Raw genomic sequence first — 18,045 nt, forward strand, 5'->3', positions numbered from 1 at the left:
CAAAAAGGCTTGCATCTGTAGCAATAAATTAAGTTAATATTTAATTCATAATTGCACCACTATATTTTTAATAAAAATCGCTGATTATACTGTCTTTAATTTTAAGGTATTATAAATTAAAATATTACATTTTGCATTTAATTTATTCAAATTAGTTTATGGATAAATTGAGTGTCAATGTAAAGAAAAGAAGAACAAATTTACGCACCAGTTCTATACACCATGCTAAGATCCGTATTAAACGAATATTTTCTTCTGTAAGTTGATCAGTTGGTGCTAGAATCTTATAGGCATAAACTAATGTTAAAGCACGAATTTTTTTTCCTCCTGGAACATTGTACTGTAATACCTATGAAACAGAGAAAGCATCATCAAGCTGCATATTCGTTCAGTGATTTATTGTTTTATATTTTTGTTTTATATTTTTATTATTATTATAATTATTTTTTTATATGTTAGTGAAATACTTGACATTTTTAATTTTCTAATAAATCTTACAAAAGTATTTATTTATATCTACATTTTTTGTAGGCATCTTTGAATTTTAATTTTGATTTTCATAAATTTATAATAATAAATTTATAATATGTCGTTATGAATAAAATTTCATTTTAAATTTGTATATATTTATATTATGTACATGTACATTTCACAATTATAATATCCGATCATACTAAGGAAATTTATTCTCACAGATTAATGCAGACTAATTCGTGAATTTTAATCTCATCTTTCATATAAATTATACAGTATTTTAATAGATAATAATTTACTTTTGCCATCCATTTGGTGACATCAGGAATAATGAAATTCTTAGTCGAATCTGTGAGATCGCGAACAACATCTGGCCACAATGCCATCATCTCTCGACTTTCATCTTTGCTTGTGACCCATGTGTTTGTCGGTTGTGTTGCAGAATGCACCATTCGTACATTACAATCCATTGTTCTAAAAATATAATAAATAAATAAAAAAATTAAGACAAATATCAAATGAAAATGTTCGATCGATTTGATATGTGTGCAAATAAAATCGCTACGTGATAAATTAATGAAAAGTATGACTCATGACTAATTAGAATAATAAAACTGGTGCTTTTAATTTATAAATATATTAAAGAATTTCATAAGAAGTCTGTTGAATAAGTTAAAGTCTTGGTACTTGGAATTGAATATCAATCAAATTGATGTCATAAAATAGACAGTTGATATTTTTGTTAATACATTTAATTAATACATTTAATAAATTATAAATTTCTATTATTTAAAACACGAGTTCAAGTAGCTCCATTCAAAATGTTTATTAAAAAAGTTATTGGTTTAGATTTTTAATTTTACACTTCTACAGGAAAGAAAAAACACAAAGAAAAAACGCATGTTTAAATCTGAATTCGATTTGTCATGCTGAGTAATGTTCTGAATATGTATGATGAAAAAAACTTCACACGATATAGAAATAAACGAAGTGATAAAGGTCATGATCAACCATGGCGCGCGATATGGATAGATTACTCTTCTAAATGCAGTCAAAAGGAATGAAAAAAAAGAGGAAATAAATAAAGATGACAAAAGTACAGCGCTTATTTATAGAATCTATTTTTTAAAGTTTCGAGAGCTCTCTTCAGTATACATCCTGTCTTAGATTTGTTCAAGCATTTTTTGATAAACATGATTATCCTGAAAACTCGACTTAAACCTCCTTCTATTTTCTACAAATAAGACTTTTTCAATAAAAAATTTCTTTGTATATTGAATACTTTTTGTAGTGACTGTATGTAAAGCTCTGAACATCGTTAATCAATAAACGTGTTTATTCGGATACATAAAAACAAGTTCATTTGCATCTGCGATTTATCTGAGCTACGTTCTAACTGCAACTTCAAGTAGTGTTACAAGTTATTACAGGCTGCATATGTAGTATATTTCAAAATCAAATAATATTATCATATGGCGCGATAATACGGATATTAATTGTACAAATTTTAATTGTACAAATTATTAAATTAAAGATTGATAACCAACAATTTAAGACATGCCATGTATTTGTCGAACGCACAATGATTTGTTTTTAGAGGAAATTTCAGGATTTTCGCAAACTGAAACATTTTAATATTTATGCTGAATCATATGAGGATTTTGAAGATATAGTGTCTTCAGCGTCATAGCTCTTGTGAATAAAAAACATATTGTTCTTTCAAATTACTTTTAAATACGGAATTAAGTCTGCGGCTGAAATGATAATCAGTAGTATCAATAGAGCTTTCGCTAATTTCTTGATATATGAGAAAAAGCACTAATAAAAATAAATATTTAAAAGATAAAAATAAACTAAACTCAGACTTATTTATCCGACACTGATGTTCCACGTGATAACCACGGCTTAAATACGAGCATACGTTGCGAATCACGTATATCGTTTCTGATAGGCTACCTGCATGAAACAGTGTAGCGTCGAGTAAACAACTTTATCAATGATCTAACAAGACGCGTTATGATCTCAGTTACGATGTACGATAATATTCAGCGAATATCTAACGAAATATAAAAATAACTTTTATATTTTATAATTCAAACTATCGTTATCGTCATGAATCATAAGGCTTCTTTGTTAATAGAAATTTGCATATACGTAACATAATTATACTGATAATGAGCACAGTACTGAACAAAATTAACGAATGATAGAACAAATCTAATTGTGGCTTTCTTCCATATATACTTGCTTTGCGAACGAATTGAATCGAATAAAAAAATTTATGAAGATTCAAGAACAAAGTTTAAGGAATTTACATTTTTGCTTTGTCTAATTTGAATTGTATTTATATCGATTTAAAAAATTAATTTAGTAACATTTATTCCTGATTGAATTTAACAATATTTTACTATCTTAATTTTATTATTAATTTTAGACCTAGTTTATACCGAGGATTCGATCCGAGTTGGAATATAAGAACCAACTAACTGCAGTTGAGCATTCCCTTGTCATTCGACTATAACAGGGGAATGCTCGACTATAGTTGGTTGGTTCTTGCGTTCTGATATAATTAGGTCGTACTCTCAAAATTTTTAGAGTAAATCTCACTCTGAAGAATAAAACCTCATTCTTAAAGATAGAAGATTGAGCCACTCTTTTTCAAAATAGATCAATTTTCAGAATGGGATTTTTAGAATGAGATTCCACTCCAAAGAATTTAGAAAGTAAATGTATTATAATATATGCACAAGACAAGTTTTATCAAATCTGTTAATCTCGTAATGTGATGCTTATTCTAACAAATGTGACACGTTATTATACACATATTTGTATATTTTATATAAGGCTGTTTTATTTTTTATAAATTCTTCAACTCCTTTTTTTATTCTCTTATTCTCTTTATTCTTATACACTTTTACTCTTTTGTTTATTCACTGAATGAGTTATGATATAATTTATCCGAAGGTGGAACAACTTTTGTAACGAATATTTAATTTATCGTCAAAACATTCTGAAAATATAAAAATATTTAAGAAATATAATAACCCGCGTTCGAAATCAGCTGTTCTAACAAAGCCAATTAAATTCAATTGAATATGCCTTAATTGTAAACAAACGAATAAATTTCAATTAGCCGGTTGTAAGGAAAATTGATTCAAATTGATTACTTGAGGCTTCGATAAATAATACGTAAAAGTAAAAAAAATGTAGAAAAACAGGATTTCTAAAATATAAATTTCTTCGCAACAGAGAATAGTTTCGCTTATCGATCTTTATGGATCGCCTGACAATAGTTCCTCTGACAAAGCATATTGCATGTCTTGAAAAATCAACGCGTGTAAAGTGTAAAGGTATTCGTTAAACAAATGACTTCCGTTTACTGCGGAACGTGCTTTCTTGCAAATGTTCGATAGAGAGAAAAAGACAGAAAAAAACGCATGTTGATTGATTCTTTTTTTATCGTGAATGATTTGCGCACAACAACTATGCATCGAAATGCTAATGATAAGATATGTTGACCGATTATTCTTTTCGATCATATTACAAAAGCTGAAATCACACGTTCTCTTGTGAAAGATTCTTCTGATAAAATTGATGACAAGTCTAAAATACTTAAAGATTAAACTTTAATCGGAAATAAATTTGAGACTGAAACTATCGAATACTTATTAACTTTCTATGTCTTTCTATGACTATCTTTTAATTAATAACTCTTAATTAATTTATCTTAATTAATTATTCTTATTTATTTCTTAATCAATAGTTTCTTGAAAATACGTTTTGACATAAAAAATTTTCAATATTTTTCTTGATTCAGATAGATTTTTTTTTATAATTTTGATTAATTTTCGAATTGAAAATCGAAATGAGATCAAGAGAATGTTGATTCAATCTTTGAACGAAAACTCTTTCAGAATATAAGACTATTACATACCTACACACACACACACACACACACACACACACACACACACACACACACACACACACTCACACACACACACTCCAAAATATTGAAAACTGTATCAACTCCCATTATTTGCGTATATACGCAATTTTTTATTATTCGAAAATGATAAACACATAAAATTTCGATACAATTTTTGAATCAACAATTTTTCGATTTCAACGACGTACGTGGAAATAATGTTTCAAGAAAATGAAAAGAAAAATTTCTATTTTCTACTTTCTAAATTTTTTCAAGTAGAATCTTTGCGTAGACTCTCTAAAAAATGAAAAATGAAACTTGAAAAAGAGGGACTCATTTTTATCTTATCTAATCTTTATTTTTCAATCTTTAAAAGTAGATTTTCATCAGAATAAAATTTATTCTAAAAGTTTAGAGACTCGGTTAAAAAAATATTATAAAACAAAGAGAAAGGGGCTCTTTAAGGATGATATAGACCGCAAAAATTGTGTGATGTGCTTATTGTCAGATATAACTCGCAAAGTATTGACATGAAAACATTTCGAATACGATGGGCGATTCTTCTAAACCACAGTACAGAAGAAGAGGAAGAATTTATCAGAACTACTCAACAATTGTATTTCTTATTCTCGTCTGTATATTACATAAGAAAGTTTTCTTTCTTCATTTCACGGATAAAAGTGCTTCTACATAATTCGCAAATCGCAAAATGTAGTTCGCAAACGCAGATGCAGAATGAAAATTTGTTTATTTTTTCATTACATGCAGTTGGTTTTCATCTGTGTGTGTTTTGCATGCGGTAATCGTCATTTTGCTTCAGCATTTGCGAACTACGTTTTGCGATTTGCGAATTATGTAGAGGCATCTTTAATTTAAGACACCTTTATTCGTCACGCTGTTTTTATTTTCTACAGGCTTTGACTTTGTGAATCATCTGGACATGCAATAAGAATACTTTTTCATTCTTGTTCATTAGATTTGCCGTTTTTGCCCTGATCAAAGAGAATAAATTCCCAAGGAGAACAAAAAAAAAATCAAAATAATGTCAATATGATCGAATTTGTTATTTTTATCATGACATAAATTCCGTCAATATGACATTAAATTGACATTATTATGATTTTCTTGTTCTCCTTAATTATAAATTTTCTTCTCTCTCGAAAATCTTAAAAAAATAAAAAATTCTACTGGGGAAACTGAAAAATATTCTTGTCGCAAAACGATCATCACGGAGGTGATTGAATAATAATGCGCTTCTCTCATCTCACCTCCAGCACGCCGTATTCCCGCGGCGCACGCCTATGTGTGTTACGTGCGCGTGGTCGGCAGCGGCGACGAGACGCCACGCGACGCTGAGCGTCGACAGGAACCGATTCCGCGCAACGGATGACATGCTCGGGATTTGCTGGAGCACACTCGCGTATTCTGCACGGGTGCGCAAACGACACGGAGGAAATGCAAGAGAACAAATGCCGACCTCGATTCGAAAGTGAATTCACATCGGCGAGGAACCCGGCGCGAATGTGAGGAATCCAGCACTCACTGGTACTCCGCTCCGAGTCGAGCACTCACCGGCCGGATTCGGGATTTCGTTCGTTGACGGTCGGTCCGTCGACACGGCCGGGGGAAAGAAGAGTAAAAAAAGTGGGAAAACGAAGAAGGAAAAACGCAAAAACAAGTAACCAATAAATCAACTCGATGTCAGCCAAGCGACTGAAGGAGGTGTCTTCGTCGTTGAACCCTAACCTTGTCACGCGGGCGCGTTGCACTTTAACGCGACAAGGACCGGGTTGGTCTTTATACAGTCTGGTGATTATGACGTGACACGCCGGGCATCGTTATATATATGTGTTGTTTATTATGTCATGGACCAAACAGTTGTATAGTTGGTACGTTTCTAGTTCTACGTGGAAGTTGGCTATGATTATCGATAAAGGACAAGGAGGGGAACCAATCAATCCGCACTTTGGAATTTTTATAAATAAACACTCCAAACTAGTTAGTGTTCTTAGATATTCCAGTGTGTTAGAATTAAAACATGACTCTGTCAAAGGTATGGTAGAAATGCATATAAAAAGGAGCTATGTCAAATATGTCAATCAGCACAGTGTTGAGTAGCTCCTCTTTAATGTGAATATCTCTTCCATCTCTTTTTCTGAGAATTTAAGGAATGTTGAAAATCTCATGCAATGCCGTTTATATTTTATAAGTGGCAGTTACGAGATAACATTCAACACAAAGTATTTCCGTTTTCAGGAAAAATTTTAAATGAAAATGATAAAGGGGATCACACAGATTAAACAGATTTTTCTTAATTAATATGTAACAGTTTTGAACACACAGCTCGTCTTCGCCATCTTTTTTGTACATTTTTTCAACTTATTAAATTTATTATTTTGTCTCTACTATCTGCAAGCTTTCATTCTATCATTTAAATATTAAATGGTCTGCTATTAGATGGTGCTGGCAACCTGTACTTTGCCAATTCCACTTCAGCTTCCCCAAATGAATCAACATGATAGCAAAAGTATTCGGGATTCTTGTATTCCTTATCCTTGGAGGCGTTGGGTCCTACAGCTGAAGAAATTTTCAGTTCAAGCTGAAACTTGTCTTAATAAAAATATTCCTTAATAATGTAAAATGATACTTTATTCTTACATGTGTTTGGTACTTTGACAACATTATTGCTGAGACCTTGCACGTTGGTATTCACTGTGGGTGAACAGGTACTCGAAGCCTGTGCGCTAAATGTCCGTAAAGAAGTAATCTTTATATCCTGAAAACAACAACGTTATTGTAAAGCAGACAGGTTAAGACTTCACAAACTACACGATTTTAATGAAATGTGACTCCGTTTCTGAATATATACCTGTACTCGTCTCGCAATGACGCGCAACATTTTGCGATGATTTTATAAATAACAATTATAATTAAACAATTAAAATATATATGGAGATTTAAATGTTCTTTTAACACCGTCATGAACACCGTCCTCTAATCTATTTCAATCCTCGTCCCTCGCAAAGAATTTCAATTGATTTCAATTTTGTAGTTGGCAAGCATGACAGAAACATACAATGACATCTGATTAATCGATCGACTCTTGGAAAAGAATTCAGCATTAAGGCACATTTTCATGAATCGTTCAAACTAGAGAAATCAAAATTAACATTTCATATTCGTCAATTTTTATCACATAATCCTTTCTGTTGCTGAAACAGCTAGTTTGAAAAACTTGTGAAAATGTACTTTTAAATATGAACGTTACATAATTTGAGTTATTAATATTTATTTATCGAATATTGAATTAATAAATATTTATCAAATATTAAATACCAAATATTATCTTGTGTTTTCTACATAAAAATTTTTTTGGTGACTTTTTTGAGTAATAACCAAATAGCACAAATCTAAAATTGACATAGAGAGACGTCTTTAAGTCGTCTAGTTGCAAAAAACGTCTTATGACCAGATTTTAGACACTTTGTTATTGAATTCTGAGAAGAATTCATTTCTTTTTTATTTTTTATTGGCTTTTTATTGGTTTAACAAAACATTAATTTCTGTTGGAAATTTTCTTCGCGCTGATTGGATTATGCTTTTAGATCAAGAAGAATGGTCCAATCTCTCAGCAATCATAAAACGTTACAGATCTGTTGTGTTCTGTTGCAACCATTTTCTTCCATCCTTATCTCTATCAGCTGATTTCTGGGAAGAATGGAGCACATGTAATTTTCAGTACTACCAACTGTAAGTCTTTTATCATAGCTTTTTATTGATAGCAGTCAAGTGTATTTTTGAAATACAGAACTTGTACGAACATACGTGATTACACGATAATAGTGATAGCACATACATACAATACGTTAGCATTTGAAATATTTTCCGATTACAATCTGACATAACCTGGCCGACGTGCCACTGTCCGCTTTATGGCGAATTGAATTGGCGAGACTTGACTCGCGGTATGTACATATGAAAAAATACCATCGACGTCAGAGTTACGTCATAACTTTAGCTAGAATATCTCCATCTCGATTCTTATGTCTTTTTTTCTTTTTGCATAAGATCGGAATATGCTATTGTCAATTTATATTGTATGTATTTCACACACACACGCGCGTTATCACTTCAGAACAAATGATTTTAATTGTTACTTAATAATTATTGTCATGACAATTATGTCCATTTCTACGATGTGTAGATATTTCTTCTTCCATATTTATGTATATCGTTGCAGTGATTATATTGCATGTCTTATTCCCTCTTCTAAAAAAGTATATAAAATATATATTATACTAAAATAAAATTAGATGTATTAAAATTGATCGATGATGAAAATTTGAAATCTAACAAAATTCTTCACTAGGTACAGAAATGCACAATAGTATAAATTATACATAGTTATAAGAAATTTATATTTTTTTTCAAGTATACAACCTGTACTCGTTTTGCAATGACACGCAACTTTCTATTTATTGTATATCTGTTCATTGCAATCTCTGTTTCAGCCTCAACCATGCTAATAACATATTTCTGGAATAACTGGAGGTATAGTAATGCCCCAGAGGGCCAACAGCCATTTGAAAAGGTGGTTGGGCTAAGTAAATATGGATTTATCACTGGTCTCGGAGTTGGCGCATACGATTCTGTAATTTTATCTCAGACAGCAGGCTTCTGGAATACAGTAAATTGCATGTCTTACTGGGTGGTGCCTCTTACTGCCATGTGTGCTACCTTTGCCTCCGTAGCTTATACAACGACAAAAATTAGGGGAAAAGATGGCTATTTCAATTACATTTTAGCCTGTGTGTAACGTATAAACGTATCAGTATCTATATATTCACCAGGAATAATTATTAAATTTCAATGTTTATTCGTTGCAGCATTAGCCACAGGTGGAATCTTTTATCGCTGGCAAAAGAATGGTCCATTAACTCATAGTTGGACAATCGCAATAATTGCATGCGCCACAATGAAGAAGTTCAGTGATCTGACTGGTTTTGAACCCTTACCGTTACATCCGCAAGTTCGAGAAGAATATACTTCTCTCCCATTCGACATGACCATCATTAAAGATCCCAGAGGACCTAGACCCTGGGAATAATGATATTTCACACACAGAAGAAAAATAATTAGTGCTGCTGATATATAAATCAAATGGGGATAAATCATATTGTATAATTAATGATACAAAGAGATACGAAATGCATATATTTTGCTTTCGTCATGTATTTATTTGATTCTAGTACAGGAAATAAAAAGATTGTAAAAAGAATATATTGTATGTGGAAGTATTACGTCAGCGTTTCACCCTTTGTGACCTATGAAATAAATGCAATTATGAAACTACCAATATAAGTAAGTAATGTAAAATAAATACAGTAAAAAAATGTTTGATACAATAATACCACAAAGGAAGTGACACATTATAAGTAAACAAAACTGAGAAACTGTTATCTATAATCACATAATGTAATCAAAATATAAATAAATAAAAAACAAATCACTTACGCATGCTTCAAGATATTCTATTCTTCGTTCGAGAGTTGTGAGCTTCTCATTGAGGACTGCTATTCTTGACCTACAAGACATATCTAACAAAAAAAGATTTAAGATCAAAGATATTAATTTAATAGCACTTTTGCGAACACAATAAGATAATTCGGTAATTTAATGATAAATTACCGAAAGAATTAAGAAAGTCCGTAATCTTTTTAATACTGCCAGTAATAACTTCTATGTATTCGCGGTTAGCCCAGTCTTGTTGAATCTGTTTTTGTATCGCTTCTCGATGTATGGCTGCCATTCTCCTTGTCACTACGGTATATTCTCTTTCCTGATTTTTCTTTGGCTAAATTGCCGATATTACTCGAACGATGAGCGAAGAGTGTTCCTTGATAATTCTATCGCATTGTTTGTATTATTTGGAATGTATCAGTAGTGTCAGATGTTTAGATGACGTAGATCGACAGAGCGATGAGAATCAAAATGGCTGTGTTCAGTGGATTCAATAGTTGAGTGAACGCTCGTTGCTATTGATGTATTCTTTCAGATCTAAAATGCTGATTGGATAATCTAAAAGAATACAACAATAGCAGGAAGCACTCACTCAATCGTTGCGTTCCTATTCGTGGCCTCTATGCTTCAGAATGGTTTTCTGACTTACAACCAGTATTGATCTTATCTAGATAAAATTATCTAGATGAAATTTTGACGTCATTTTTATCTAGATGATAAAAATATTAATTATTATCTTTATCTGCATTTTAGAAAAAAAGTGTCATCTTTATTTAGAATGATGTTTATATTTAGTTTATATTTTATATTTTATATTGTTAAAAGTGTGCAGAATATTAAATATTATTTTCTTCTATGTAGTTTATGCAGAAAGATTTTCAGCCTCAGAAAGAGAGTGGGTACAATATATAACTATTCATTTGCACTCAAATGATCTTTTTATTCCTACACTAAAAATCTCTTTCTCTCTTTCGCCAAATATCAAACATATATCTATCACATTTTAATTTCCAAAAATATACATTATAAAAAATATAAATAGAGTTCTAAATTTATCGGAGAAGCGCGACCTTATGTCAATATCGCAAAAATACCAGAAAACATATGGACGTTCGAAACGTTTTTTTTTTGTACTTTTTCATTGGTTCTTTGAAAATTGTAAGAGATAAAGGTGCTTTCCATTTGCTTAACACATCTTAACACGAACGTACACAAGATGCACAAAGTATATCATTGTGCACGATTCAATTGGAACAGAATGTGTACGTTGTGCATAGTTGAGATCCGTTTCGGATAGAATTAGATTAAATGTAGCTTTTTCCGCCTGTAATAAATAAAAAATAGGGATTCCGCACAATAAAAGGAACAAAGAATGAGACCTACCTATCAAACCAACCTATCAGAAATCATTGTTTTGTGTAATACACAGTTTCTAATAAGTTGAAATTCTTATTCTCTGTTTTTTGTCCCTGTTCCTTTTATTGTGCGGAGCCTCTAAAAGTGATCATTCAACGTCTTCCAACCTCATTTATAACCGCTGCTGTTAATAACATAATTATGTAATTGTCACTAGAAAACACAAACTTATACAGCCCTCAACTGAATACAGGGGGTCGATTCTGTATCTTCAAACAAAGTGAAAATTACAAAAGTGAGCAAATTTATTAGATATTGACCAATGAAATTATCAGTATTCTAGTAAATTCGCTCATTTTTATAATTTTCACCTCGTTTCAAGATACAGAATCGATTCCCAGATGTATAGCGTTGTATTGACGATAACACACAATTGGAATGCAATTTGTGTCGCCGTGTGCACGAAAGTATCTAGGGATATTGCAATTGGAAAGCATCCAAAATAAATAACGAGTTATTAAATATTAAAATTATTAAATTATTAAATTTAATATTTTTTAATTATTTTGAAAAAACTGATACCTTATAACTGATACTTTATAAACAAATAAATTGTAGTCTTAAAAATAAAGAAAATTATCTGAAACTTTTCAGATGAATTTTCAAATAAAAATTTATCTATATTATCTAGATTAATTTAAATGTAATCATCTTTATCTTAATATTTTTAAGATAAATTTCCAAATTTTCATTTTGACTCTAGCAAATTTTAAAATCATCTATGCATAACATTGTTTACAACTGTAGATTATAGTATCAAAAGAGCGATGAGATATGGGTAGATACGAGATAACAAAATATCGAATTTATTTCAGGGCTGCCAAACTTGTTTCGTACGACTCGTATGATAAAGCAAGAAATTTTCAATTAGCATCAATCAACACTAGTCCTAGATAATGTGACTGTGTTCAGCAGAATGTATTTTGCACCTGTTGAGAGTTTTCTGGAATTTTTTTCGCGTGATAGGACTATTTCTTTAAATTTAAAGATATAATTCAATCAGTATCAAGAAAACTTCCAGCAATTGCAAAATAAGTATTCTGGCTGTGTTCCAAAATTCACTGCTAGTGCTGAAAATGTATACGTAATGTAATTTGTAGATTTTCAGCGCTGACAGTGAATTTTGAAACACAGCCTCAATTGAAAGGAATAGAGAGAATTAAGAGAGAATGGAGCGGATAGTGTTCTCTTCTCTATTAGTTCCACCATTTATAATGCAACTTTCGCAAATGGCATGTGTGTATGTACATAATTCATAGTAGCTGTGGGATTCTCTATTTTATCGACGATTGTCGCTATCGTTAACTAATGACAGCCAATGAGAACCGCGCTTTCTTCCAGAATTGTCCTGCCATTGGCTGTCGTTAGTTAACGATAGCGACAATCATCGATAAAACGTTTAGAGAATCCCGCTACAGAAATGTCTTGGGCGCGATTCCGTAACTATCTTTACACGTCTATTGACAGTTGTTGGTGTTGTGGCGCAAATTTTGTATGAAAAAGGTGCGTAACGACAATTGTAAAAAGTTACGAAATCGCGCCCCTGGGGCTCTATTCTTGAAAAGTATCACATACGAAAAACTACAGTAATGCTATAGTATGTAACACATATTATAGTATTTCTCCCCTATTTTCATATACTTTCGAGAATAGGGGCTAGGCTTCGATTTTAGGGATCGTTTCGTTCTTAGTTATTTTTACATTCATGACTGTTAAAATCTGATACGACTAGACATTGTTTCATAATCATAAATGTGTCGTAATATTTGTAAATTGTGTTTTGATAGCTGGTCGACGTAATCTCAGTTTTAATCAGTGAAATCTCTTCTATCCTAGTGATTAGGTTGAAGATTTCAATATTTCTCCATCCGGAGAAAGACAAAAATTTTTCAATAAAATCTCTAAAATACTTCAAAGCTAATTGAAAGGAAGCAGATCGAAGTCTTCAATATATCAGATAAGTTGTGGTTTTGAAAAAGTATAATTGCTTTTATTTGCCAATAAGAAAATATACTTTGTGAGCTGTTTTTCTTACGGGTAATAATATAAATAAGCGAATAAGATAATGGCCTAGTTTACATTACATTGTGCACTTGATACATGAATTAACTAGTAACTTTCTATTAAATTATTTTAATTTCAGCAATATATTTAAAGAATAATGTACTAATATATGTCATAATGATTAAATACATATATTATGCATATGATTCAACATATTGCCAAAATTAAGATCATTCAATAGAAAGTTACTAATTAGTACCTATCATATATCAATTGCATGATGTAAATTAGATCATGATGGAGTGTTTGGCGAGAAGTATTTTATTAGAGACAAGCGCAGAAAGGTAATTCCAGGTTTAATCATAAGATATTTTAGATATTCACCATGTTAAAAATGACAGTTAGTAGTATTAAAATCTTGATAAAGATCGCAATCTCGGCATAATATATGAGTGCCAGAATTAAAATAAAATAAAATTACAAATCTTCTGAAAACTGAATGTATTCTAAATAAGATTTTATATATAATATTTTATTACATACAAAATATTTTATTACATACTTGCTTTTAGACGATTTACTGCCAGCTAAAAATGTATAATACATGTAATGTAAACTAAAAATTTTCAATTCTGGTATTAAATTTTGGAACATAGTCTTTATAGATTCAGCAGAGAGTCTCAATGGCTGCGCACAATGAAAGGAATAGAAATAGGGAACAGAGAATAGACTTTCAACCTATTGTGAACTGAATATCAAATATCAAGAAATATCGCGATGAAGTTGTGCTATTCACAACTATGGTCACAATACCTTCCTCTATTATACATATATATATACATGAAATAAAACTATGAATTTTTACATTTCAGATAACAGGATTTGTGCACATTACAAAATGCCTGCCAGGTGTAGTGCTCCCAGGTGCACCAACTCTAATAAAGAAAGATATGGCTGCATAAATTTTGCTCGAGATCCAAACTTGAGACAAAAATGGATTGATGCTGTCGGAATTTCAGATTGGAAACCTCCAAAATCAGCTGTACTGTGTGAAGTCAGTATCGAAGCATATACAAATGTTTTATAATGTAATTCTCGTAAACACTAACAAAAATAATCAATATTATAATTTTTCACTCAATATCAATATAAAATTAAATTCATTAAATATAATGCAAATGTATGTAACAATTAGTTGTGTGAAAAATTCTAACATATTGATGTTATATTAACGATAGTTAGTGGGACAGATATTTTTTTCTAATACGTATCTCTTATTTTTTAGGTTCATTTCCATCCATCAGAATTATTCCGCATTGGTAATAAAAAAATTATAAGGAAAGGTACTATACCAAGTTTATTTTGCAAATGTAAAGAACCTATGAAAGGAAAATCTCTTGCAGAAATTCAATCAGAACAACGATGTAATGAATCAACTGAATTTCTTCCTTATAAAAAGGCAGGATTAAGAAGTGATCATTTGTATACTACTATAGAAAATTCTGAGAAGCAAGAAAACAACAGTTGCAAAAGAGAGCAGTATTCAAATGAATTACAAGAACATAATTATTGTTTACTTTCCAAAAAAGAAAAATCGATTACTTTTGGGTCATGTAAGAAGTATGTTCATACTGCACATTGTGTTGTAATGAAAAAACCCATTGATATAAATACATTGAAGACATTCTCCGAAGAGGAAAATTACAGATCAAATTCTAATTTAGACATACCTGTATCATCAAAATTTACTGCAAATCAAATATTGTCTATAGAAAATTTACCTAATCCAGAAGAATATGAAATATTAAAAGAAAAATTAAAAATGATTGAAAAGGAAAGAGATATCCTAAAAAATAAAGTTAATGATTTAGAAAAAAATATTGAAAAAGATACTGAAATAATCAATACAGTTCTTAATAAAGATCAACAAAAAGCAATTGTATACGGTACTACAAAAGGTTCCAAATGGTTAGATGAAACAATCGAAAAAGGATTGAACTTGCATTTTGCATGTGGATCGCATGGTTATAATCAGATAATTAAATTTGTTGCTCCATTTCCCTCATTGAGAACTTTAAGAAATAAAGTACAGCAAAATTTGAATCAGCAGCTTTATTCTTGAGCACATACGAATAATTTTGCATACGAAAATGACAGTTCTCGACTGTGATTGTTAAATTATATATGGAATTGCTATTTTCGCGATATTTGTTCAAGAATATTTGTCCCAGAATATTTAAAGTTTTTTTAAATATCTGCAGTTGATTGTTCTTCATATTTTACCATAAAAAATCTGTGGACTAGTATTTGATAAAATGGCGATTAAAGAGCAAATCGATTTTGACACAAGTACAAAAGCATATATTGGAAATGTGACATTGTCTGGCAATACAAATAAATTAGCATGTAAAGCTTTACTTTTCCAATTGTTTGGACATTTAGTTTTCATTAAAAGTAGTATGTAGCTTACCACTTCATCTTATTCAGTAAATGCAATTTAAAGAAGTTATTTTAGAAATACTTCAAAAATATCATAATATGTAGGTTTAAAAGTAATTGTTTTAATTTGTGATATGGAAAATAGAGGTTGCTCACAAAATTAGAGTTTAAAATTACGAAGACAGATATAGTGTATACTATAACACATCCTTGCGATCCAGAGATTATGTTACAGTTGATTCCAGATTCTGTTCATGTTAAAAATTAGAAAAAAATGGCTATGGAAAATCAATTTATTTACTTGCCACAAAATGTTGTAGAACTATATAATTTACCTACAATGAGAAAAAAATATAGTCAATTTTGATAAATATGCTGCCAACTAAACATTTACTTACAGTAAATAAATATTTGTTCAGTAAAAATAGATTGTTAAATAAAATTAACATTTCTTGTATCCAATAAATATATCTTTATATTTAATAAATATTTAATTGGCAATTTCAACTAAATATTTATTAAAATTGACTATATTTTTTTTCAATGTAGTAATGTTGTTGATATGATTCATATTAAGTGGTTACATTTATATCAGTCTCAAAATTTCGTGGCAATTGCAATCAAAATTGCAAATAAATGGATCAACCTATTAAAAATTGCGTATTCTAATATATCCAATTTCTGATAGAGGTTAAAATCATTTATTCTTTATTTTTAATTCCTTCTATTGTGCGCAGGGCCTTGCATAATAAGACATCTTACAGAATTTATACAATTGGAAATATGTGCAAAATTAACCATCATGATCAAAGAGTTAATGCATTACATATCAAATATAAAGGACTTTATATGTGTCAATCCTAAACAGTGAAATCTTTCTTTTAAAACTTCATTTTCTTGTATAATATTTTATAACTTAATTTGCATTATTTTATAGGTTCGTAAGAGTTCAATATTCGTATTGCATATCATTGATATTGCCTTTTTTTGCAGATACTGTTTTATTAGCTAATTAGCTTTAATATTTTTATATCTATAAGATTTTTTTACGCAACAACTATCATTATAATAAATAACATATTTCAATTTTTTTTTCTTCTAACTTTACAGATTCATCACATTTGCAAAACAAACTTGATATAACACCTTATAATTTTTTTGTTAACAATGCGGAATAATTCTAATGAATGGAAATGAATCTAAAAAATAAGAAACACGTTAGAGAAAAATATCTGTCCCACCAACTATCATTAATCAATCGTCATCAATATGTAGAATTTTTTACACAACTACATAATCGTTACATATATTTGTATCCCACACAGCAATAAAAATTTATGAGATGTATTGAAATCATCGGGGATATATGAAAATATTACTGTGATCAAAAAATAAGGTGAAATTGTTTATAACTTTTAAAATCTTTATTTATTCTTCTAAATCTATTTCATCGCCTTCAAAGTACTCCTCTCTGGATACAATACACTTTTGCCAATGTTTTTTCCAATCCTCGAAACAATTGTTAAAGTCGATTTTCGGAATGGCTTTCAAAGCGCGCAGCGATTCGGTTTTTATCTCCTCAATCGTGTCGAAACGGCGTTCCCGAAGCGATCTCTTGAGCTTAGGGAATAGAGCCAGAAGTCACACGGTGCTAAATCAGGCGAATACGATGGTTATGGAACGATATGAGTTGAATTTTTGGCGAAATGGTCTCTTTTGGCGAAGAATCAATGTGTGAGATGGTGCATTATCATGGTGCAAAAACCAAGAATTGTTTGCCCATAATTCTGGCCTCTTTTTGCGAATAGCTTCACGTAAACGTTGCATAACGCTCAAATAATATTCCTTGTTAACAGTTTGGTCCGGCGCTAGGAATTCATAATGCACCACACCACGATAATTGAAGAAAACTGTTAATGATGATCTTGATTTTTGAACGATTCTGGCGCGATCTTTTCGGTCTTGACTCACCTTTTGTACGGTATTCGCTTGATTGATCGGTTGTTTCCGAGTCGTATGCATAGATTCAAATCTCATCTCCAGTTATTATGTATTCCATCTTATCCTGATATTCAGAAAGCATTGTCACAGACTTCAACGCGATGCTGTTTTTCCAAAAAATTGAGTGTTTTTGGCACCAAACGAAATTTCACTTTTTTCAGGCACAAAACATCTTTCAAAATGGTCTGGACTGATCCAAATAAAATGTTAATAGTATCAGCGAGGTCTCTAATTGTCAATCGACGATTTTTGATCACTAAATC

General features: G+C 30.7%; 5 protein-coding genes across 5 annotated transcripts in view; 2 read left to right on the forward strand and 3 right to left on the reverse strand.

Annotated features, from left to right (window-relative positions):
- Nucleotides 1–5,795, reverse strand: part of LOC105623501 (farnesyl diphosphate synthase 2-like) — a gene marked incomplete at its 3' end in the record, with an annotated part of 7,142 nt that extends 1,347 nt beyond the window's left edge. The window contains exons 1-3 of the mRNA XM_012204899.1: nt 5,671–5,795; nt 774–948; nt 191–349 (exon numbers count right to left, since the gene is read on the reverse strand). Of these exons, the coding sequence (XP_012060289.1) occupies nt 191–349; nt 774–948; nt 5,671–5,795 (459 nt within the window). The remainder of the gene's footprint in view (nt 1–190; nt 350–773; nt 949–5,670) is intronic.
- A 965-nt stretch (nt 5,796–6,760) lies between these two features.
- LOC105621457 lies at nt 6,761–7,424 on the reverse strand. The gene is made up of 3 exons (XM_012202928.1): nt 7,272–7,424; nt 7,061–7,178; nt 6,761–6,979 (listed from the first exon to the last, which is right to left on the reverse strand). Exons 1-3 carry the CDS (start codon nt 7,299–7,301, stop codon nt 6,834–6,836), a joined length of 294 nt encoding a protein of 97 aa, XP_012058318.1. The 5' UTR covers nt 7,302–7,424; the 3' UTR covers nt 6,761–6,833.
- A 1,497-nt stretch (nt 7,425–8,921) lies between these two features.
- Nucleotides 8,922–9,680, forward strand: LOC105621476. The gene is made up of 2 exons (XM_012202947.1): nt 8,922–9,210; nt 9,289–9,680. Exons 1-2 carry the CDS (start codon nt 8,922–8,924, stop codon nt 9,507–9,509), a joined length of 510 nt encoding a protein of 169 aa, XP_012058337.1. The 3' UTR covers nt 9,510–9,680.
- On the reverse strand, nt 9,615–10,355 carry LOC105621468 (probable protein BRICK1-B). The gene is made up of 3 exons (XM_012202936.1): nt 10,091–10,355; nt 9,917–9,999; nt 9,615–9,726 (listed from the first exon to the last, which is right to left on the reverse strand). The coding sequence occupies exons 1-3, from the start codon at nt 10,209–10,211 to the stop codon at nt 9,700–9,702; spliced, it is 231 nt and encodes a 76-aa protein (XP_012058326.1). The 5' UTR covers nt 10,212–10,355; the 3' UTR covers nt 9,615–9,699.
- A 3,885-nt stretch (nt 10,356–14,240) lies between these two features.
- On the forward strand, nt 14,241–15,464 carry LOC105623513. Its single transcript, XM_012204909.1, is given in 3 exon segments — nt 14,241–14,410; nt 14,412–14,430; nt 14,628–15,464. Coding segments are annotated over 3 exon segments (1,026 nt in total).
- Nucleotides 15,465–18,045: the final 2,581 nt, after the last annotated feature.

The sequence above is a fragment of the Atta cephalotes genome (assembly GCF_000143395.1).
Source record: "Atta cephalotes unplaced genomic scaffold scaffold00002, whole genome shotgun sequence".
In the NCBI taxonomy this organism is placed as follows: Eukaryota; Metazoa; Arthropoda; class Insecta; order Hymenoptera; family Formicidae; genus Atta; species Atta cephalotes.